Source organism: Branchiostoma belcheri, unplaced genomic scaffold (assembly GCF_001625305.1).
Source record: "Branchiostoma belcheri isolate BF01 breed outbred unplaced genomic scaffold, Haploidv18h27 scaffold314, whole genome shotgun sequence".
Taxonomy (NCBI): Eukaryota; Metazoa; Chordata; class Leptocardii; order Amphioxiformes; family Branchiostomatidae; genus Branchiostoma; species Branchiostoma belcheri.
This window is the reverse complement of record NW_017803926.1, coordinates 33338-52971: the sequence shown is the minus strand read 5'-3', so window position 1 is coordinate 52971 and position 19634 is coordinate 33338. Positions and strand designations below refer to the sequence as shown.

The window sequence follows — 19634 nt, the reverse complement described above, 5'->3', positions numbered from 1 at the left end:
CTAACAAAAAATGCATCTTTTTGTATGTACCATCTTTGACAAGTAGTGAAGACCAGTAATGAAGACAACAGACAAGTAGTCAAGATTGTTCAGTCACTTATTAAGCTGTATGTTCTAACATGTGTTGTAATTACTTGTAAACCTAGTTATACAGCTTTAAAACTTCAAGACTAGTTCTGCACACTTCAGCACACTGAAGGTAAACTGTACAGAACTATCATGTAACCTAACCCTACTTGTTACAAGTTCTTTCTTTGATATAAAGTGTTACATGCTAATGCTATACAAGTTAATACAACACTACCACTAGTGTACTACTGTCCACTGACAGTGTCCATTCTAAAACTAAAGGCGCCTGGGGGCCTCCAGGTAGATGTCCCTGGCTCCCACAAAGTCAAACTGTGCCATGGGAATCTTGGCATAGCTCAGCCGGATCAGCCCGTCCAGCTGGTCGATGCCGAGGAGAGCACGTGTTTTGGTCTTGATCCTGTTCTGACAGGAAAACACGCGCTCTGCCTCGGCATTGCTGACAAGCACCACCAAGCAACAACACATCACTTCTGGAAAAATACATAGAGAACAAAATGAACACAAAGCTACTATCACATAATTCACATTCTAATAGAAAGTTTACAGTATTAACAGATCGACCAAGTTGTCATTTTCACTGACCTCCAAAGATCTCTCTGTTTCCAGCGTTGTCCCCTGCAAACATCTTAGTGAGTAGTTCAGTTGGCCGATAGTGATGAAAGTATGGCAATCCGTTATCATCCATCCGCTCCTCCCCTCTAAAGCGGACAGCTACCGCCTGCTTAAAGGCCACAAACTGGCCTTCACAGATATAGCGGTCAATGTATGCATCGCATACATTGCCGTCTGGTCAATGTATGCATCGCATACATTGCCGTCTCTGGTCTGCTTGGCCTCAGCCGTAGTGGTTGAGGAGGGTATTCAGGTCTTCCCTCCCCCAATATGCCAAGGCCACGCTGTTCTGAACTGGATTATCTGGATAGGATGCTGGTTCAAAAACCTGCAAGAAGCAAACGGCAATGCCAGTTAGCGAGGCTTAAGTAACTAATTCCAGACTGTAAATTTCACACAATGTAGAAATAAACATTTGTTGCATGGTAACTTGCTAAGAACTGAATTTGTATGGGTACAGTACAGGCCACGAAATACGCATCAAGTTCTGCGGGACGTACCGCGATATTCCGCAGGACGTCCCGCAATATTCCGCAGGACGTCCCGCAATATTCCGCACGCCTATCCGCAATCTTACGCACGGCGTTCCGCAATCTTATGCACGGCGTTCCGCAATCTTACGCACGGCGTTCTGCGGTATTTCGCAGGGCGTACCGCGGTATTCCGCACGACGTCCCGCAGTGCACCTGAGAGCACTTTCGCAGAACTTTGCGAAAGTTCCGCAGAACACCTCTCCGTAAGGCCGCGTTTCCGCAGAAATACGTCCTTTTCATATGCAGGCCACCCGCGCCGTGGGCGGAGAAAGATCACACCCGGTTTGTTTACATTTTCTATAGTGCGGAGTGAAAATGTTCATGAGATCTGCCGTATATTTTTTACCCAACAGTGAAGATCGTAAATTCCTGAGCTAGAATGTGGTTTAATAGATTGAGTTAAGATTTCTACCTCTCTGAAACGTGCATGTACACAAATATATTTATCGAAAACATGATCGCTGTGGTCTGAATTGTTACAGGGTTCTAATTAGCGGGAGCTTTGTTTCTTGATCTTGTGTTTCTTGTTTTGAAACCCACGCTGATCGCGGAACACTTCCCGGTGGAATGAACGCCAAAATTGTGTCAAATACACAATAAACCCACATACAAATACAGTATATATGTATTCCCGAAAGATTCTTTCAGTCCTGAATTTATTTACTAGAATAGTCTATTTTTGGTCGTACAAAAATAGACCCGTCTGCGCGCTGTGATTGGCGCGCCGGAACGCCACGTGGTCTGCGGCGCCAGGGAGTCTACCAGTGCCGCTGCTGCTACGTGCGGTTACTATGGCGACGTGCGTGGGAACGCCCGGCCCAACAGCGTGGCGAACGAAATGTATCAATTTTTGATGCGTGTCAACAAAGCCATGGGGCGTAAAGAACCCTTGAATTATGCTTCGCGCTTGGCACAATAATATTAATTCTCATATGCAAAAACGTTAGTTCGACTCTGAATATTACCACGAGTCTTCCGTCAGCAACAACAAACGGACCTCCTGAATCTATACACGTACACTCGAATAGAGAACCTAGATAATACTAGTAACGTTAGTAGATTATACATATAGTCGGTAAAGATCGGAACTGTAACGAAGATAGGCGAATATAAATTTGTCACATAGACACCAATCACAGAGCCTCGGTTATAGTCGGTGAAGATCGTGTTTGTAACGAAGACGGGCGAAATCATTGGAGCAGCCCAGCTAGACTGTTGGCGCCGACGGCAGGGGCGGCAACTTCTTCAAAGGGAAACGCCTGTCGATCAAGTATAATATGTGCGTGTGGCTATGGGAAAATGCCTCGCTCTAAAATGTATCACGTAGTTCTGAATCGATAATCACAAACAGCAAGGAGCTTCTACAACATATAGCGTCCTTGCAAACAGGGACAATATCAAACTTCGTTATTTTTGGCCACAGAGTCGAAGCATTTAAAGCTTAAAATTTTAAAAAGTGGTTTCTTCGGCGAAGTCATGCCTTGCAGAAAATGTTGACGATACACATTACGTGTTCGACCGCAGGTCATTGACCTCCAGCTTGCGTTGTTCCAGCGGAGAAGAGCGTCTGGCAGTTTTTATAATAGCGTCAGATTTTGTTTGTTAAATCATACACAGGCATTCATGCATCTATCATTCTTCCAACTAGTTCGTAGTTATGTGAGATGTTTATTGGAATCACACGGATCGGAACAAACTCAGCGTATCAAATAGTAAACATCAATCGCCCAAGCACAGCCGTGGCAGCGTGGACCCGCCGCGCTGATAATCCCCGGTATTGTCCACAAATTATCAACAAATACGTGAAAATGAGGTGGAATAAGTGTCATGTAAATCTCAGAATACAAGGGCTGCTCATTAACGACCGAAATCTTGCGAAAGATTTCTTACGCAGAAGAAGTTTCGCAGCGGCGTTTCCATTACCAGTGGACAGTTCTGCGAAATTCTGCGGGACGTCCCGCAATCTTACGCACGGCCTTCCGCAATCTTACGCACGGCCTTCCGCAATATTTCGCACGGCCTTCCGCAATATTCCGCACGGCCTTCCGCAATATTCCGCACGGCGTTTCGCGATATTCCGCACGGCGTTTCGCAATATACCGCAGGACGTACCGCGGTATTTCGCAGAACGTCCCGCGAAAACTGATGCGTATTTCGTGGCCTGTGCTGTATTTTTCAGATTTTTACCTTCATAGCATCCAGGAGGTCTACTTGGGGGAACCTCGCTCGCAGATTTTCCAGAAGGCGGTCCAGGAGCTGGCCCTTGACAGCATCCAGGGTCTGCACTGGATCCTGTACACCACGGCCTGCCCGCATGATGATGGCCACTTCCTTGTAGTGGCCATTCTCCTGAACACTGGTTTTGAACCGTTCTAGCTTAGGGCCATCTACCTCCCTCATGGTCTCGAGGCAGGAAAAGCACTCTGTGAGCTGAAATGTGAAATAAAAGCACACAGTCAGATTTTCTTCTATTTTTAGCATTAGTATTAACTCATGAATAAATCTTGTTCTTGTCTATTAATCTTATTCTTATTTATTCTTGTCTATTATTCTTATCTATTCTTTTTACCTGTGCTCTGAGTGCTGAAAAGGTCAGGTCTCTGTACTGAAATATCCGGGATAAGTGATTCGTGGCATCCAGCACATCCGCCAGAAGGTGGAGCAAAGCCATAGGGAGAAAGCTTGTCAGCTGCTGGTTGATCCCAATGGCGCTGGGGTCACCTGCTGCCGCCTGCTCCTCCGTGTGCAGGGCCAGGGGTCCTGTAGTTCTGCAAGACGCTCTTGACTGCCTCGCCCCATACTCAGCCACCGGATTTCATAGGAGTGTTTGAGCTTCAGGTAGTCCTCTCCTAGGACGTCCACCTGATAACAAAACATGGAATTTGATAAACTTTGATAGTTTAGGTACTGCATATAGAAATATCCTTTTTATTTTGTTTTTGGAATTAAATATTCATTCAATTGTGTCATATCTTACCAGAGCCTTGAACTCTGCAAGCCTGTTGGGTGACATCATAATGTAATTGTATATGCTGTCAACCAGCAGGCTGGTGATCTTGATGTGTTGGACGTTCTTTGCAGCTTGTGACACTGCCAGATGGAGCCGGTGGCACACGCAGTGGACAGCCACTGCGAAGGGGTTGTCCCGGTGAAGCAGGCCCGTGACGCCATTGATGTCGCTGGACATCACTGCCGCTCCATCCATCCCAAGTCCCAGTACCTAGTCAGCACAAACATGCAACATAATGTTCAAAATCAATGCACAGCCATTCATTGAAGACATACTAAACAATGCTACCAAAAATGTTTTGTTTTTCTTAGTTGGTGGACAAATTTTCTTACATAGACTCACTTTTCTTAGCGGAATGTTGTAGTGTTGGAGGACGTCCAGCGTTGTTTGGTAAATGGTGACTGCTTTGCCGTCATTCACCTTTGCACACCTCAAGAATGTCGTGACCAGCTCTCCTGTGTGCACACGTATGTAACGAATTACAAGAACAACGTGTTTCTCTTGGCTCCTGTCGGTAGACTCATCTATGCCGATCGCAATGAAGGGGCTTGCGTGGATCTCTCTGGTGACTCTCCGTTCCACCACTTCGTTGAGGGACCTGACCAGGTTGTTGAAGGTGGTGGGGCTGGTGTGTGTGGCATTGCGGCCAGCATTCAGATCAATCACGGCAGCCACGCCCTGCTGCCTCTGCAGCTCCAGAAGACTTCAGAAAAAAAAAAAAAACAGTCAGTCACAGATCTCGAATCGAGAGGCAGACCATGCAACCAGAAGATCGTGTTACATCTTCATTTGACAAAAAAACTGTCATTAATTTTAAAAAAGGTACCTACTCGTATTTTCTATTGGCCACCTCCTCTGTTACTATCCAGTAAGCTGTCTGCAGCGCAGCCTCCACAGCATTGTTCCTCTTGCGCTCGGATGTCTTCAGGCCTCTGATCACAGGTGGCTGATTGGCGTCCCTAGCAGCCACTGATGCCTTGTGGGCAGGTGTGGGCAAGTGTCTTTTTATTGTCGACCTCCTAAACAAGAAATATGACAAAATGAAAAATGAAATGATTTAATATAAGCAGCTGAAGCCTGAAGGCTGAAGGTAAGTAAAAAGAGTGAAAAAAACATGAAATAGTTTAAAAAGAGTCAAGTTCAGTTACAACTTGAAATACATGTTTTATTAAGTATTGCACGGTTTGCACCTGAAATTCCTGGTCCCTGTTGCCCATACGGTGTTCCGCCTCTGCTCCTTACACCACTTGCACCACATTGAGTCGCCATCATATACCAACCACTCCTTGTACTTGGCGTTGGACAGCCATTTCTCAGAGAACTTCTTCTTAGTTGTCTTAGTTTTCCTCTTTGCCCTCTTCTTTCTCTTCTTTCTTGGAGGAGCCGCTTCACTCCTATCACTCTCTGATGAAGAGGTGTCAGAGTCAGACTCAGATGTAGATCTGGAATCTGCTGCAGGGGACTCCTGGTCAGCCGTGGTAGGCTCTGCTTCAGGGCCTGGGGACTCCTGGTCAGCCGTGGTAGGCTCTGCTTCAGGGCCTGGGGACTCCTGGTCAGCCGTGGTAGGTTCTGCTTCAGGGCCTGGGGACTCCTGGTCAGCCGTGGTAGGTTCTGCTTCAGGGCCTGGGGACTCCTGGTCAGCCGTGGTAGGTTCTGCTTCAGGGCCTGGGGACTCCTGGTCAGCCGTGGTAGGTTCTGCTTCAGGGTCAGGGCCTGGGGACTCCTGGTCAGCCGTGGTAGGCTCCGCTTCAGGGTCAGGGTCTGGGGACTCCTGGTCAGCCGTGGTAGGCTCCGCTTCAGGGTCAGGGCCTGGGGACTCCTGGTCAGCCGTGGTAGGCTCTGCTTCAGGGTCAGGGCCTGGGGACTCCTGGTCAGGTGGTAGTAAAATAGTGTTAGACTTGGCTAACCAAAATAAGACCTTGTTGACATCACACTTCAAAGCAGGACTTAAGAAGTCAGGTGACAAGCCTCTGAAAAAAGCTCTAAATGAGAAACAAAGTCTTTGTGTTGGATCAAAAGATTTAAGTTGAAATTTACTAACCAATTTCGATAACCTTTCAAATTTTTGTGTGCGACACTTAGCTGTCAGCACAATGTTGTACATGTTTTGTATGGTGTATCACTATTAGCTATGTTTTTTTTAAATATACAATGCTATGTGTACTGTTATATGCTAATATGCATATATTAGTTATGTGTTTGTGATGGCTTTCTGACGTTTAAATCCGTTGAAAATTCATAAAACTTACCTGATTACCCTTCCTGAAGAAGCTGGAGATCGTTCTCTGTCCCTTTCCTCTTTTCCTCATTGTTTACAGTAACTTTGTATCTTGGAAAAAAAGTTTGTAAAAAGTCCTTATTTATATGTAACCTTCAAATTATCAACAACAAATATGTCAATAGTGGCAATTTATTATAGTGTTTCCACTCAAAAAGCATCCATTTATCGATCTTTTAAATTTACATGAGTCCTATCATTCAAAAGAACCGTGCTCATTTCTACTAATAATGACCTAGTTTCGACCTTGGTCCCGCTATTTTGTGCGCAGATTCGCCCCCTCCCCTCTACAGTTCTCGACGATTGCATCGGGCTGCGGTTTTATTTGTTACCATTTTCCCCCTGTACACCGACAGTTATTGCCACCAAACAAAGAAACAAAAAATACTCCGAAATGCCCCGAAATGCTCCGAAATACTCCAGACTGTATGCCACTATTGTAAATATTGACAGAAGTGTAAAACTTACCGGCGTTGTTTTCCCGCGAAAAGAGTTTAGACCCGTCAGATATTCCACCAATAGCAGCGCTACGCCATGCCGCGTCATGGAAAATCGACCAATACCACGGGAGTCTCGCGATTGGCGAGATTTGCCGAGGTTTCATAGTTGGAAAAACATGGCGGCGGTAACCGGAGGGGCGAAGCTGCAGGACTCGGCGAGTTTTCATCGCATTCAGCGAAGTTACCGGGAAAACAAGGGATGGAAAACTTAGGACTGCAAAGCCGCTGGACTCGGCGAGTTTTTATCGCATTCAGCGAAGTTACCGGGAAAACAAGGGATGGAAAACTTAGGGCGTTTGTAGGGCGTCTTGCCGAATATAGTGCGTCCAATTTTTTATTTTCTCTAGAACAGTGCGTCCAAAAGACGCATGGACGCATCCCTAGCTAAAAGCCTGCTTCATCTACATGTACATGTACCTGTATGCCCCAAAACCTATTCACCATACAAAAATTCAGGACTGTTGCTCTTCTAGAACTTTAACTGCTAACAAACAAACAAACCAACAATCACCAAGGGTCCACTGGAGTGACATAGAGACCCCCACGAGGCTCATTTTCGAACTTGATTTGATGTGTTGAAATGGCAGCTGTTGCTGATGTTGTCTCCCACACATAGAAACAAATACGGGACAGACGATACTTGTTGTCTAAGTCAGAAAGACTATGGAATCATCCCGCTGTATTGTGGGTGACTGCGGATTTAGTGGAATAACTCTTGAAGGCATGATTCGATGTCCATGATTTTTGGCAGGCAGATTACCGTTGTTGAGGCTGAGGTCAAGTGCAAGTTCGTGCTTCGTGGGGGGGTCCATATGTCATGTTAATGCAACTTTTGCGTTTGTGGCTTGTTAGCAGAATACCTTTTGTATATGTAAATTGATGTTCATAATTTTTGGTAGGCAGGTTACTATTGTTGAGACCAAGGTTAAGTTTATTAACGGGCCTCGTGGGGGGTCCCGTTGTCACTGCGGCAGACCTTTTGTGTTTATAAATAACTATCTTCCCCCACCAACCTCTGCTTGGAGACAGCTGAGAGCTGGCCATAGCCAGGAACCCCATAATGGGATGGGATCAAATAATGTTACATTGAGGGATTGTTCGATGACTTCAGAAGGAGGAGGAAAGGTTGGACATGTGTCAGGTTATTTTCTATGGCCACACCAAGTAATTGTTTTGGATGACTTCACTGAAGACCTTGAATTTAATGCAAAAGCGCAATAGTAACATGAAGGGCTGAAAAAACAAGATGCCTAGATTTGGAATATAACGAGAGGGGCCCTAATTCGGAATGTTCCATGCAAATGCACATACCTTTGATAATAGTTTATCTGACCAAAAACCCGCGCAACATGAGCTATAATATTAACAGATAAAGATCACAACGATTAAAGCTGTACAGCTGTGTATTTCACTTCAGGACAGCGCCTTGCACCCAAGCGTAATGGTTCACAAAACTTACGGCAGGTTTTTGTTCATTTTACAGGTGGAATGTTCTATCGCAATAGGGGTGCCCTAATTCCGACCTAGTGTTTATATTAACACAGGTTGATCTGAGAAGAGAGTTTAGAAATTATATTACACAAATTATGACTAAAACAATCTACAACTGTTTTTCTGTCCAAAACAGGTACTCTTGTTACGATTACGCGACTTGCTCCAAAACGGTCGTTTCAAAAGCGAAACCTGCATTTTTTACATGCTCGTCAACCCCCGAACAAGCATCGAATTTAAACAGATTTTTCACTCAGCATGAAAGTTAATCTGTGTTGGTACAAGTCATTATGAAATAAAGACTAAGCTTTAACTTCCAACACACCCGTCTACTCTTGGGATGTGACGTCAGAGACACGTGACCGTAGTAGCGGGTCATACGTGCCAGATAACTCGTGTCGCCCCCCATCTCTATTCAGGGTAGGTCTGTGAGCTCTTAGTATGTAGACCGCCTCCTTCACTCCTTGCAATTTGGGGTAAGTCCCATATCTGTAATCTAAGTGTTGGAAGTTAAAGCTTAGTCTTTATTTCATAAAGATTTTTTACTCGTCTGTTGTCAGAATGTACAAACTAAAACAAACTTTGTGAGATTACCTATATCAACACAGAAACTTTGTCCAATCTCGTGGTTATTTTTAGGCATGTGCTTCCATGCATAACACCGCAACAAGGATTTTTCAAACTAGTACGGAAATAGGGATAGGTCAGAATTAGGGCACCCCCCGTTACTAACTGTAGAAATACACATGCTTGGACACAAATTAAACTAGAGTTCCACGATCTCATACCTTCGCCAAATGAAGTTACCCTTGGGCCTTGACGAATGTTGACGATTCGCATTAATTATGCAAATTAGGCATTCATTTTCATAAACACTACGTGCCAATGTTCTTCTTCACAATTACACATGCCACACATTTGAATAATCATATCATGGAAGGTAGCAGATTTATAGCATTTCCTCATTAATTATGCTAATTAGCTGCTGATTTGCATAGCTATCATTGTAATATGTCAAGCATTCTTTAAGGTACCCACGTACTAAAAATCATAATGATCCGTCAATCGGTTCTTGAGTTATCCTCCTTCGAATATTTTTCAACAGATGCTTTTGCAGTTTCAGAGCAAGCCGCTAGGGGGTCCAAACCCATGTCACTTCTTCCCCAGCCAAAGAGCTACCTACCATCCAAATTTAGTGACCCTACCATGTCCAGATCACGAGATATCAAAACCAGGGGGTCCAAAATCTAATCAGTTCCAGGTCTCATCAAGACCTACCCACCTACCAAATATAAAGACAATTCATCTTAGCCTTCTTGAGTTATCATGTTGACACACACACACACAGACACACGAACGCCAACGAAAACATAACCTTTTTGGCGAAGGTAATAAAAGAACGCAGTGTAACAAGAAACAAGTCTTCTATTCGTCATAAAAATAAATCAACAAAGCAGCAGTAGTGGGGAAAGTACGTTGGTATTGTCAACAGTACCTTGTCTACTTTGAATCATGAACATCCATTTACAGATTCTCAGGGCTACCCCCAAGCAAGGGCGCTTCTCTCTTCCCAAAATCGTAGCACCCAAAGTGCTTTATGGTTTTCTCTACGGTATTTTCATGAAAATTCCCTGATTTTTCATCGACAAAAGAATTTATGGGAAGACCCCTTATTCTTGAGTTATCCTACTCACAAGAAAAATGACGAACACAAAAGGTCCACTGACGTAGGGACCCTCCACATTGCCCATTTTTTAATTTCACCAAATAGTAAATACCAAAAATCATAAACATAGAACCATGCTTTATGCTGCATAGTCTCCCACACTATAGCATTTAGCAATTTCATATCCTTCAAAGGCAGTAAATACAAAATACAAATACTAATTCATGCAGTATCACATCCATTCACACCTCCCTTTTCTGTTGAGGGGGTAAGTTGATTAGACAGGTCGTCTATTCAGTTTTATCCTTTCCTTCCAAGAGAATTGTCTGGGTGCTTTTCAAGCGTCATTGGCAGAGCTCCAGGAGGGAGTCTTGTGGTCACCTCGGCATGTCAAAGAGAAGCATGAAAGCACAAGGCGACAGTCAGGATTAAAGGCTTACTGACATTTGTTCAGTACACATGCGTGTGAGATCAGAGACTTTCCCCGCTGAGAAATCTCGGATGCTACCACTACACAAAAGGGGTGTTAAAGTCTGGAAAAAGGTTTAAAAACTCTATTATTGATGAGGACAACAATTTTCTGGTTTTTCATTTCCTTTCTCTTTGATGTGCTACTGTAATGCATATACTGTACAGTATTGTTGAAAGTCTTTGTTATGATATTGATGTTAGTAACTCTTTATAGGATGTATTTTTCAATGGTACATTCTAATTACTTGTGATCCCCATGCACAGAGTGAGTAAACTGAGGTTAGGCCTGAACAATTTGATTCCTTGGTTATTAATGCCTACTACTACTACTACAGTCACTTCAGTGGAGTGGTGAAATTGATTTTTGAAACTGATCAGTTTGCCCTGCTATTGTTGTGTTTGCAAACAATCAATGTCAGCCAGCCCTTTTCGCATACAATAATCTAGGTATGTTTGTCTGAATTTTTTCAGAATTACTGTTTAAGTCAGCGTCACTTTCCTTAGCACTTCACTGCTGTTACGCACCCAGGGAATGCATATTCAGTGCCTAGAATTGACTAAGACAAACGGTAGAGCATGTCTAAAAGCTGAAAACCACATGAATATTACTATGGAAGGGCCAGCCGTTGGACAATTCCATTTTTACTGGGCTATTTAAAGAGAAATACAAGCTGCCACTAGCAAATTCAAGGTAGCAGGACACAGGTTTTGCCCTGTGGGGATGCACAAGCAGGTTAAACTTTAACATTTTAAGATGTTCAGGTTTAGGGTACTACCTACAAAATAATGTGAAAATAGCTCAAATTTGTCGGCTCGTTTCCCACAAAAAACACTTTTAAATGACGCTTTGCGGGGGTCATGTGAATTGCAACCGATGTACAGCACTAGGTCATAACAGGATCCAGGCGTGAATTCAAATTATACGGTCTGAAACCCAATGCATGCCTCTTCAATTCAGCATATGTATTATATAGTTTTCACCTCGCTATCCTGCATGAAAGACTCTCGGCAGTATTCTGAAGTACTGTGACACACTACTTTGTGCCCGGACTACTTTTGACTACAAGGTTCGCCCATAGATACTGTGTACTGCGACCTTTCACGAACTTGACCTTGGATTTTTTTATTTATATGATAAAAGTAAACAAGATGTGACACTTGGTCAAATTTTATTCCAGAAATCCAAACAAGATTTTGCCAACTTTGCACTTCGGCACCTGTCATAGGGCTAGGTCCCGTACAAGGCCCTAATGATGGGCCATTTAATGGTCTTCTTTCCGGGTCAAATTTACTATTGCGGCCAACTTTTTCTCACTAGCGGATATCATTGTTGTATGTTGTAACATTTTGAACGATTTGTAGTCAGTTTAAGCCTTTTTATGGCAGAAAAGGGGGGGGGGCAAGTTTTTTCTGTCTGTTTGTCCGTCTGTCTGTGAACAAAATAACTCAAGAAGCTTTTATATGCATTGTCTTGGTGAGACCTAGAAATGATTAGATTTTTTCAGCCCCCTGGCGGGTTTTGTTGGTACTGCAGCAGAACTTCCGGTTTTGATATGTCATGATCTGGACATGCTAGGGTCAGGAATTTTGGATGGCAGATAGCTCTTGGGCTAAGGAAGAAGTGACATGAGTTTGGGTCCCCTAGTGGCTTGTTCTGGAACTGCAGGAGCATTTGTTGAAAAAATTTTGAAGGATGATAACTCAAGAACCGGTTGACGGATTGTCATGATTTTTGGTATGTAGGTAGCTGAAGTGATGCTTGACATAATCAGATGACAATCATGCAAAACAGGAGCTAATTTGCATAATTAATGAGGATCTTCTATAAATTTGCTACATTTGATAATAGGACCATGAAACACTTGTGATAATAGGACTATGAAACAATTGATACAAGAAAAACATCAGAGGATATAGATTATGTAAATGAAGACCTAATTTGCATAATTAATGCCAAATTGTCATAATTTCATACATGCTGCATTTGGAAGTTTTAAAAGTGAAAGTGAACATCAACAAAAATGATATTCAAATTAAGACCTCATTTGCATAATTTATGAGGAAGTGCTAGAATACCTCCGGCTTTGAAATGGAAAGGTGGATAGGGTAACCGAAGTGATGCAATACCTAATCGCACGTAACCGCTAATAATCGTGACGCAATGCTTAACCACATGTATCCGCTAATAAGCACGACCGCAAGGTAAAAATGACGCAATGTCTACCGCACAACCGCTCGTAACAGCTAATAATAAATCCATATTTGCCTCAATCACTAATTTTGCGGCCAGGCTCAGTTCTCGGATAAACTGGACCGTTGTTGTAACGGTGGTACATTTAAGGCATTTCAGAAGGCTGGTGACAATTAATATGAGCCGGTGTGGCTCGATGGTCAGCGATGGTCGTCTTAGCTCCAGACCTCGGGGGTCGAACCCCGGTTACGGCATTCCTTTTTAATTTCCTTTTTAACATCCGTTGCTTTTTAACATTCAAAACTAATTCTCAGGAATGTCAATAAGTTAAATGTTTACTCTTTTCTATTTTTGCAATTCGTCAAGCATGTCTTGGCAAGCTAGCATTGCTACAATTCAAATCAGCAAGCTGATTAATTATTTGAGTCATTAATAGTGCACTCCCATGCCACCCAACCAGCTATTCCCATTTCGGCCTTTTTTTTAAAGCTTTCTTGTTAAGAAAAGGCTGTAAATGGGTGGAGAATGACGTGTGAGGTCGACTGACATAATCCATGCAAATGAGACTCTTATTTGTTGTATTAAGTTTTTCAATACATTTTTAACGAAAGTCTTGTTGTGTGTGCATTTCTGCCACGGAAAACACATTATTTTCGCTATGTCCCGACAGGATAATCTTTACAGGCCAGACTACAACTTACCGCAAATTTAGTTTCACAGCCCCAGCTATCTGCTGCAGACAGTGGTTGAGATCCCTGTTTATTGTAACTACTAGTACGTGTATAATACAAGAAACAGGCAGACCATTTTAAATGGCCCACACCTGCGCAAATTATCTAGGCACTTTGTTCTAAGGGTATCATTACTGGTAATTACTGCATCAATGTCAGGCGGTGTGGAAAAAAACATGTTGGACCTGTGGAGATGCCTGGGTTACCTTATTATGTCTGGTACAATACTGCCTGCATACATGTATGTATACAAATACCATTTTTGGAAGGCTTGAATTTTTGTTTTTGACACTAATAACTGTAGCCACTCACTCTGTAAGAAAAATATTCCCAACCTTTCAAAAAAAATCCGCACATTATACGTATAACGTAATTTTGGACGTTTTTTCCCATCCAAAACCTATGATTTAGAGCCTGAAAGGCGTTATACAGGCGAATTTTTCTAAAGTCACTATTTCTTTTGGAAATGGTCGGAAACAATTTTCTTGCATTCCTAACGTCTCTCTGAGGTGTTGAAAAATGTTCCTGACGTTTAAAAAAAAATCCGCACATAATATGTATAATGTATTTTGGACGTTTTTTCCCGTCCAAAACCTATGATTTAGAGCCTGAAACGTTTTATACAGGTGAAATTTTCCAAAGTCACTATTTCTTTTGGAAATAGTTGGGAATAATAAAGTTAGAGTACAAGAAAAATATTCCAGACCTTTAAAAATTCTGTGGTACATTATATGCATACTCTGTGGTGTACATGTTGTACCGCTAAATTTTTTCCAAAAGCTTTGTTTTGAGGTCTAAAACGCATTATACAGGCGTATTGTACCAAAGTCACAGTTTCTTTTGGGAATAATTTATTTGCACGTTAGAGACTTGGCAAGACACGCAAGAAAAATATTCCCGACCATTAAAAATTCTGCTGTGATTATAGCATTTCCTCATTAATTATGCAAATTAAGTCCTCATTTGCATAATTTGCATTTAATTATGTACAACTCTCTCTCAGCTACCTACACACCCAAAATGATGAAAATATGTGGTTCCTATCTGGACTTATTGGCTTTTAAAGATTTCGCCAGAAAGTGCCCTGCAGTTCCAGAACAAGATGCTAGGGGGACCAAACTCACACCACTTATTCCTGACAAGAAAAGCTACATGTATCTGTCACCAAAAAGTCAACACCATAGCATGTTCAGGACAAAAGATACAAACACTGCTGTAGTACCAAGGTCATCCACCAGGAGGCCCATATTTGACCTTGACCTTTGTCTTCCTAAGACTTACCAACGTAGCAAATATCATCACAATCCATAAAGGCGTTATGAAGTTATGCTGACTACAAATGTGCGGAAACACACAAAGATACAACAGCTGAAGGTAGAAAACCCACCTGGTATAAGGAACTCAAAACCATTTGTAATGGTAATGTGACAGATAAAGATAACTATTGACCAATTGCGGTCTCCAGTCCGATTTGTAAAGTTTTGGAAACACTGCTCACAACGCCTAGAGGAACACCTTTATAGCCCGGAAAATCAGTTTGGTTTTAAGAAACAACACAATTACTGAAATGTGTGTATTTGTACTGAAAGAGGTAATTCACTACTACCAGAAATGTGGCTCTCCTGTATATGTATCTATGCTTCCTCGACGCTACAAAAGCATTTGATCGGGTAAACCACTGGACACTCTTTAAAAACTAATTGATAGGAAGGTACCACTGTATCTAGTTTGCTTACTTGTGGTTTGGTACAATACATTTAGAGTTCGTTGGGGCAATACCCTCTCTGACAAATTTACTGCTACACGGTAGTAACGGTGTGACACAGGGAAGCCTATTGTCCCCTTTCTGTTTAACGTGTATACATCAGTCTGACCTTAGTGTTGAGTTGAATTCTAGTGGTGTTAAAGAATAAAGAATATTTTGCACATTTGAATGAGAGCGAGGCCATCATAGGTTGCATAGTTGCATTGCTTTGTTGTCTGAAAATGATGTTAATTTGTTTATTTGTCTGTTCCAGGCAAAAAAGGCCATTCAAAGAGGGGCCATTGCTGTTATTTTTGACGTGACAGAAAATCCTGGTGCAATAGATCAGGTACAAACTACACATTTTGTTCCATTGACATTACATTTTAGATATTAAAATATGTGTTCATGTATCAGATTTCTATTCCTTGTGTATGTGTGTGTGTGTGTGTCTTAGGGTTTTATTTGTATGATATATGAGAAACTGCTGGAATTGCTGGCTAAAGATCATTTGTTGAAGGGACAACTTGAGAATATTTCCCTTTGTTGTTGTATTTCAGCTGTCAGAAGGAGCAGAGGAACCATTGAGTCACCCTGTGGTGGTCATCCATAATGAGGAGGCTCGCAAGCTGATGAGCATCGTGAACAGACAGACCATGGCACGGGCTCGTATACAACATAGCAAGGACCCTTACCTGCCACAGGTCAGCAGCTCATATCCACCACTGGGAGCCAAACTCACATCTCTGGATGCCCAAAACTGAGGCAAGGGCACAGAAAAGATGCAAAAGAAAAAAAAATGGACAGGGAAGAAGGGATGTCCAAATTCTGAAATGTCACTAATCATGAAACTCAATGTGCAAGCAAATGACATTCATGCATACTCAGTACATGTAGGCCTTTTTAATTTCATTTCTTAAACCAGGGATGTAACATATGGCCCAAAGGGCAATTTTCGATGTTTCAAGGACAAGCCCCAAACACATAAAATAACAAGAATTCAGAGATCTCACACCTCCATGAAGTATATGAGTTTTTGTAAATGTTTTTTTTTTTTGTCTCATTGACTATGGAAATGGAGTTTAATTTATGATTTTCTAAATTCAAATAGCAATCTTTTTCGTGTAAAATTCCTCTACTCTCATCTGCCAAATAAACATACCCCCCGAAATAAATGTACCCCCCGGACAAATCTTCAAATCTAATAAACATACCCCCCGGAATAAACGTACCCCCCGGAAAATTACCAAAATAGACAGGTAAGCCGTCTCTTATACTAAAATGCGCCTTTCTGATATACACACTGTACATGTATACACAAATCTTTATTTGCAATTAGGAATTTAAATGGACAACAAAGAGAGCATTTCTAGTACAAATGTGCACGAGTTGTTGGGAAATACATACTGTCACCTGGAATAAAAGTACCCCCGGGAAAATCAGTTTTTTTTAATCTGTTTCTACTGGCTCCTCCTCTTTCTTACAATACTTCCGACAAATCTTCTTTATTGAAGTTGAACAGAAATTTACAATATGCTAAACATATGCTCTATACAAATTGTAATACTAGTATGTAAAAGCCACTGGGAAAAGAATTGAAAATTATCTATAAATATTTTGTATCTAAATATAATTATTTCTTTTTTAACTTTCCCAAATTTCTATTTATGCCTTGCACATTTCCCTTTATACACTTGCATAAAAAGTAATGATCAATGCTACATCATAATCATAGATCAAACAAATGGCAACATTGTAACAAGCTGCATTTCACAACCTCAGTCAAGGGTCTTATGTTACATTTGCTGCCTTTGAAGCTGCTGGCTTGTTGTGTCCCGAACCGTGCCTTGTCCCAAACCATGCCTGGGCTTGATTTGGGACACGCGGCGCGTGTCCCAAACCGTGCCTTGGGTCTGAGCACAGTTCGGGACACGCGGGGACTATCCAGAACCATGCCTGACCGCACACAGTTCTGGACACGTATTATTTAACCTTGAGTGCTAGGGGACTGAACATAGTTCTCATTAACATGTGTCCCAAGCGAGTTTTTCTTGTGTTAATTTGTCTCTAGATCTGTATATTATTATCTAAGTTCGTGTCGACCAAACATAAAACTGCGCTTTGATAGCACATTCTGTACACAGACTCGCAAAATCTCATGTAATCTAGCCATATAAGAAATCGTGGGCGTGAATAATTATGCTTATGTTCCCGCCAATCACTATGATTGACAGGGCTTCCGGGCACGGTTCCGGACAGTCAGGCTGTGTCCCGTTCTGTGCCTGCTCAGGCACGGAATGGGACGGGCACAGTTTGGGACACAACATGGCTGCTGCTGCTGAGGTACGCAAATGTGTAGGGGCGGGGCTTCAAGTTTGGAAGGCTGTTCTTAGAATACTGAGTCCATTTTTTTGCAGGGGGTAACATTTTCTTCAAAATATTTCTTTGTAATAGTTGATACGTTAGAATGCAATCATACTCCTGTTTGTCGTCTTTCACATAGTGATTAGCTTTGTTAAAATGCAACTTGCATATGTATATTTTTGACAAAGAGTTTTATCTATAATTGTAAATAATTGATCCCCCCTACTCGAAGTGGGCTCTCCCGACCGTGAGAACATCGCTATTCTGCCTGTTTCCGAATGGACTTTTTTCCTGCGCTAAATTTTCATCTCTGTGGTAGGATTTTCGACCTTTTGAGAGTATTACAGTTTGTAATTGCTAGAATACATTGTTTTGTGGAATTATTTTAACATATTCCTTGGAAAAAAATAATTTTGACTGAGCTGTGTGTGCGAGATATAGACACGAGAGATACGTGAACCTCCTTTGAAAAATGTTGCGATTTCTGCCAATTGTTTTTTTCAGTTATTAAACATAGTTATAACGTCCGTCATAGCTCATATTTCCGACACACTACATGTTTCTAAATATGATTTACATCTAAAATGGAGCTAATATGTTGTTACAAATATCCTGATTTTGGAAAATTTTGTAAACGAGCCGTCCAAAAAGAACGTACTGGGTGGAACCTGAGAGGCCCTTCTGGTCATTGGCCACAAATTATGCTCAATACGGCGAAAACAGGCCCGAAAATGACAAGTTTCCCGCTACAATACGCGTTTATAAACGTCTTCACGTTGAAGATTTGTCGATTTTTTTCATGCGTACTCGAAAAAAATTTACTGATTTTCCAAAAATTAATAAACGTACCGTGCAAAATAAGAACGTACCGGGTGGACATTCGGGCCAAAAAAAAATAAACATACCGGGTACGTTTATTCGGCAGATGAGAGTACTTTGTCATACGGTACTTCAGTTCAACATGTCCTCATTAATTATGTAAATGACCTCTACATTAACATAATATATACATAGTGGTGTTAACCTTTAAGTAACTTACACATGTGACAAGGTATAAAAGTCCCATCATTCACCAATAAGGAGTCACATAATTTTGACATTAATTATGCAAACTAGGTCCTCATTTGCATAATTGGTTTCTGTTGATGTTCTGCCTACCACATATTAAATAGTCTGGCCACACTGTCTGGCCCGGGGACTTGATATTTATGTGTTGTGATGTTGGTGATGCTGACCATACCCCCTTTCCTTCTTCTCACTACATGTACAACAGTACAAGGAACTGAATTTAAGAAGGAAATTCTATGACATTTATTTCTCACTTTCATCATCTACTTTTCATACCCCACATGCTAAACATACCAGCCACTGCACAATCCCCCTGACCCAAGGGATAACCCAGTTTCCTCTAAATGCTTGTTTTTAAAGAATGCTACCATTTTACAAAGAGCTACATGTATATAGGAACATAAATTTAGGTCCACCTTACACTGACCACACATAATCCTCTTCCTGATAATTTTTTATACTATAATGTTGATACAGATGCCTTTTGTTTGTTCTTCCAGCGGTCTTCCAATGAGTACTTTGACATGGGGATCTTCATGGCATTTTTCATCCTCATCTCTCTGATATGCCTGGTGTTACTGCTCAAGGTATGGTGCCATTCATCTAACTGCCAGTAGGGTACTTCAAAGGAACAAAAAATAAATTGTCCTGCATCAAATGACGCGCAGCACGTGTAAAGCATATAAACAAGCCCACCAAGCCGCACGTCTATTTGCATGGGGCAACCTCACAAATCAATCATCAAGGAATGTGTAACTCTACTGGAGCATAGCAATAATTTAACTATAAAGCCCACAGCTTAATCTCAATGTCTAACAAAACTCGAATCACTAGTCCTTTCTTTCCTTCCCTTTTCTTCCCAACAACATAATTGATAAAATGCTA

At 41.8% G+C, this 19634-nt stretch overlaps 1 protein-coding gene across 1 annotated transcript in view; it reads left to right on the top strand.

The window, feature by feature from the left end:
- LOC109474745 (E3 ubiquitin-protein ligase ZNRF3-like) overlaps positions 1-19634 on the top strand; it is a 46059-nt gene that overhangs the window by 18154 nt on the left and 8271 nt on the right. Inside the window, exons 3-5 of the mRNA XM_019775104.1 lie at positions 15592-15666; positions 15878-16021; positions 19250-19336. Of these exons, the coding sequence (XP_019630663.1) occupies positions 15592-15666; positions 15878-16021; positions 19250-19336 (306 nt within the window). The remainder of the gene's footprint in view (positions 1-15591; positions 15667-15877; positions 16022-19249; positions 19337-19634) is intronic.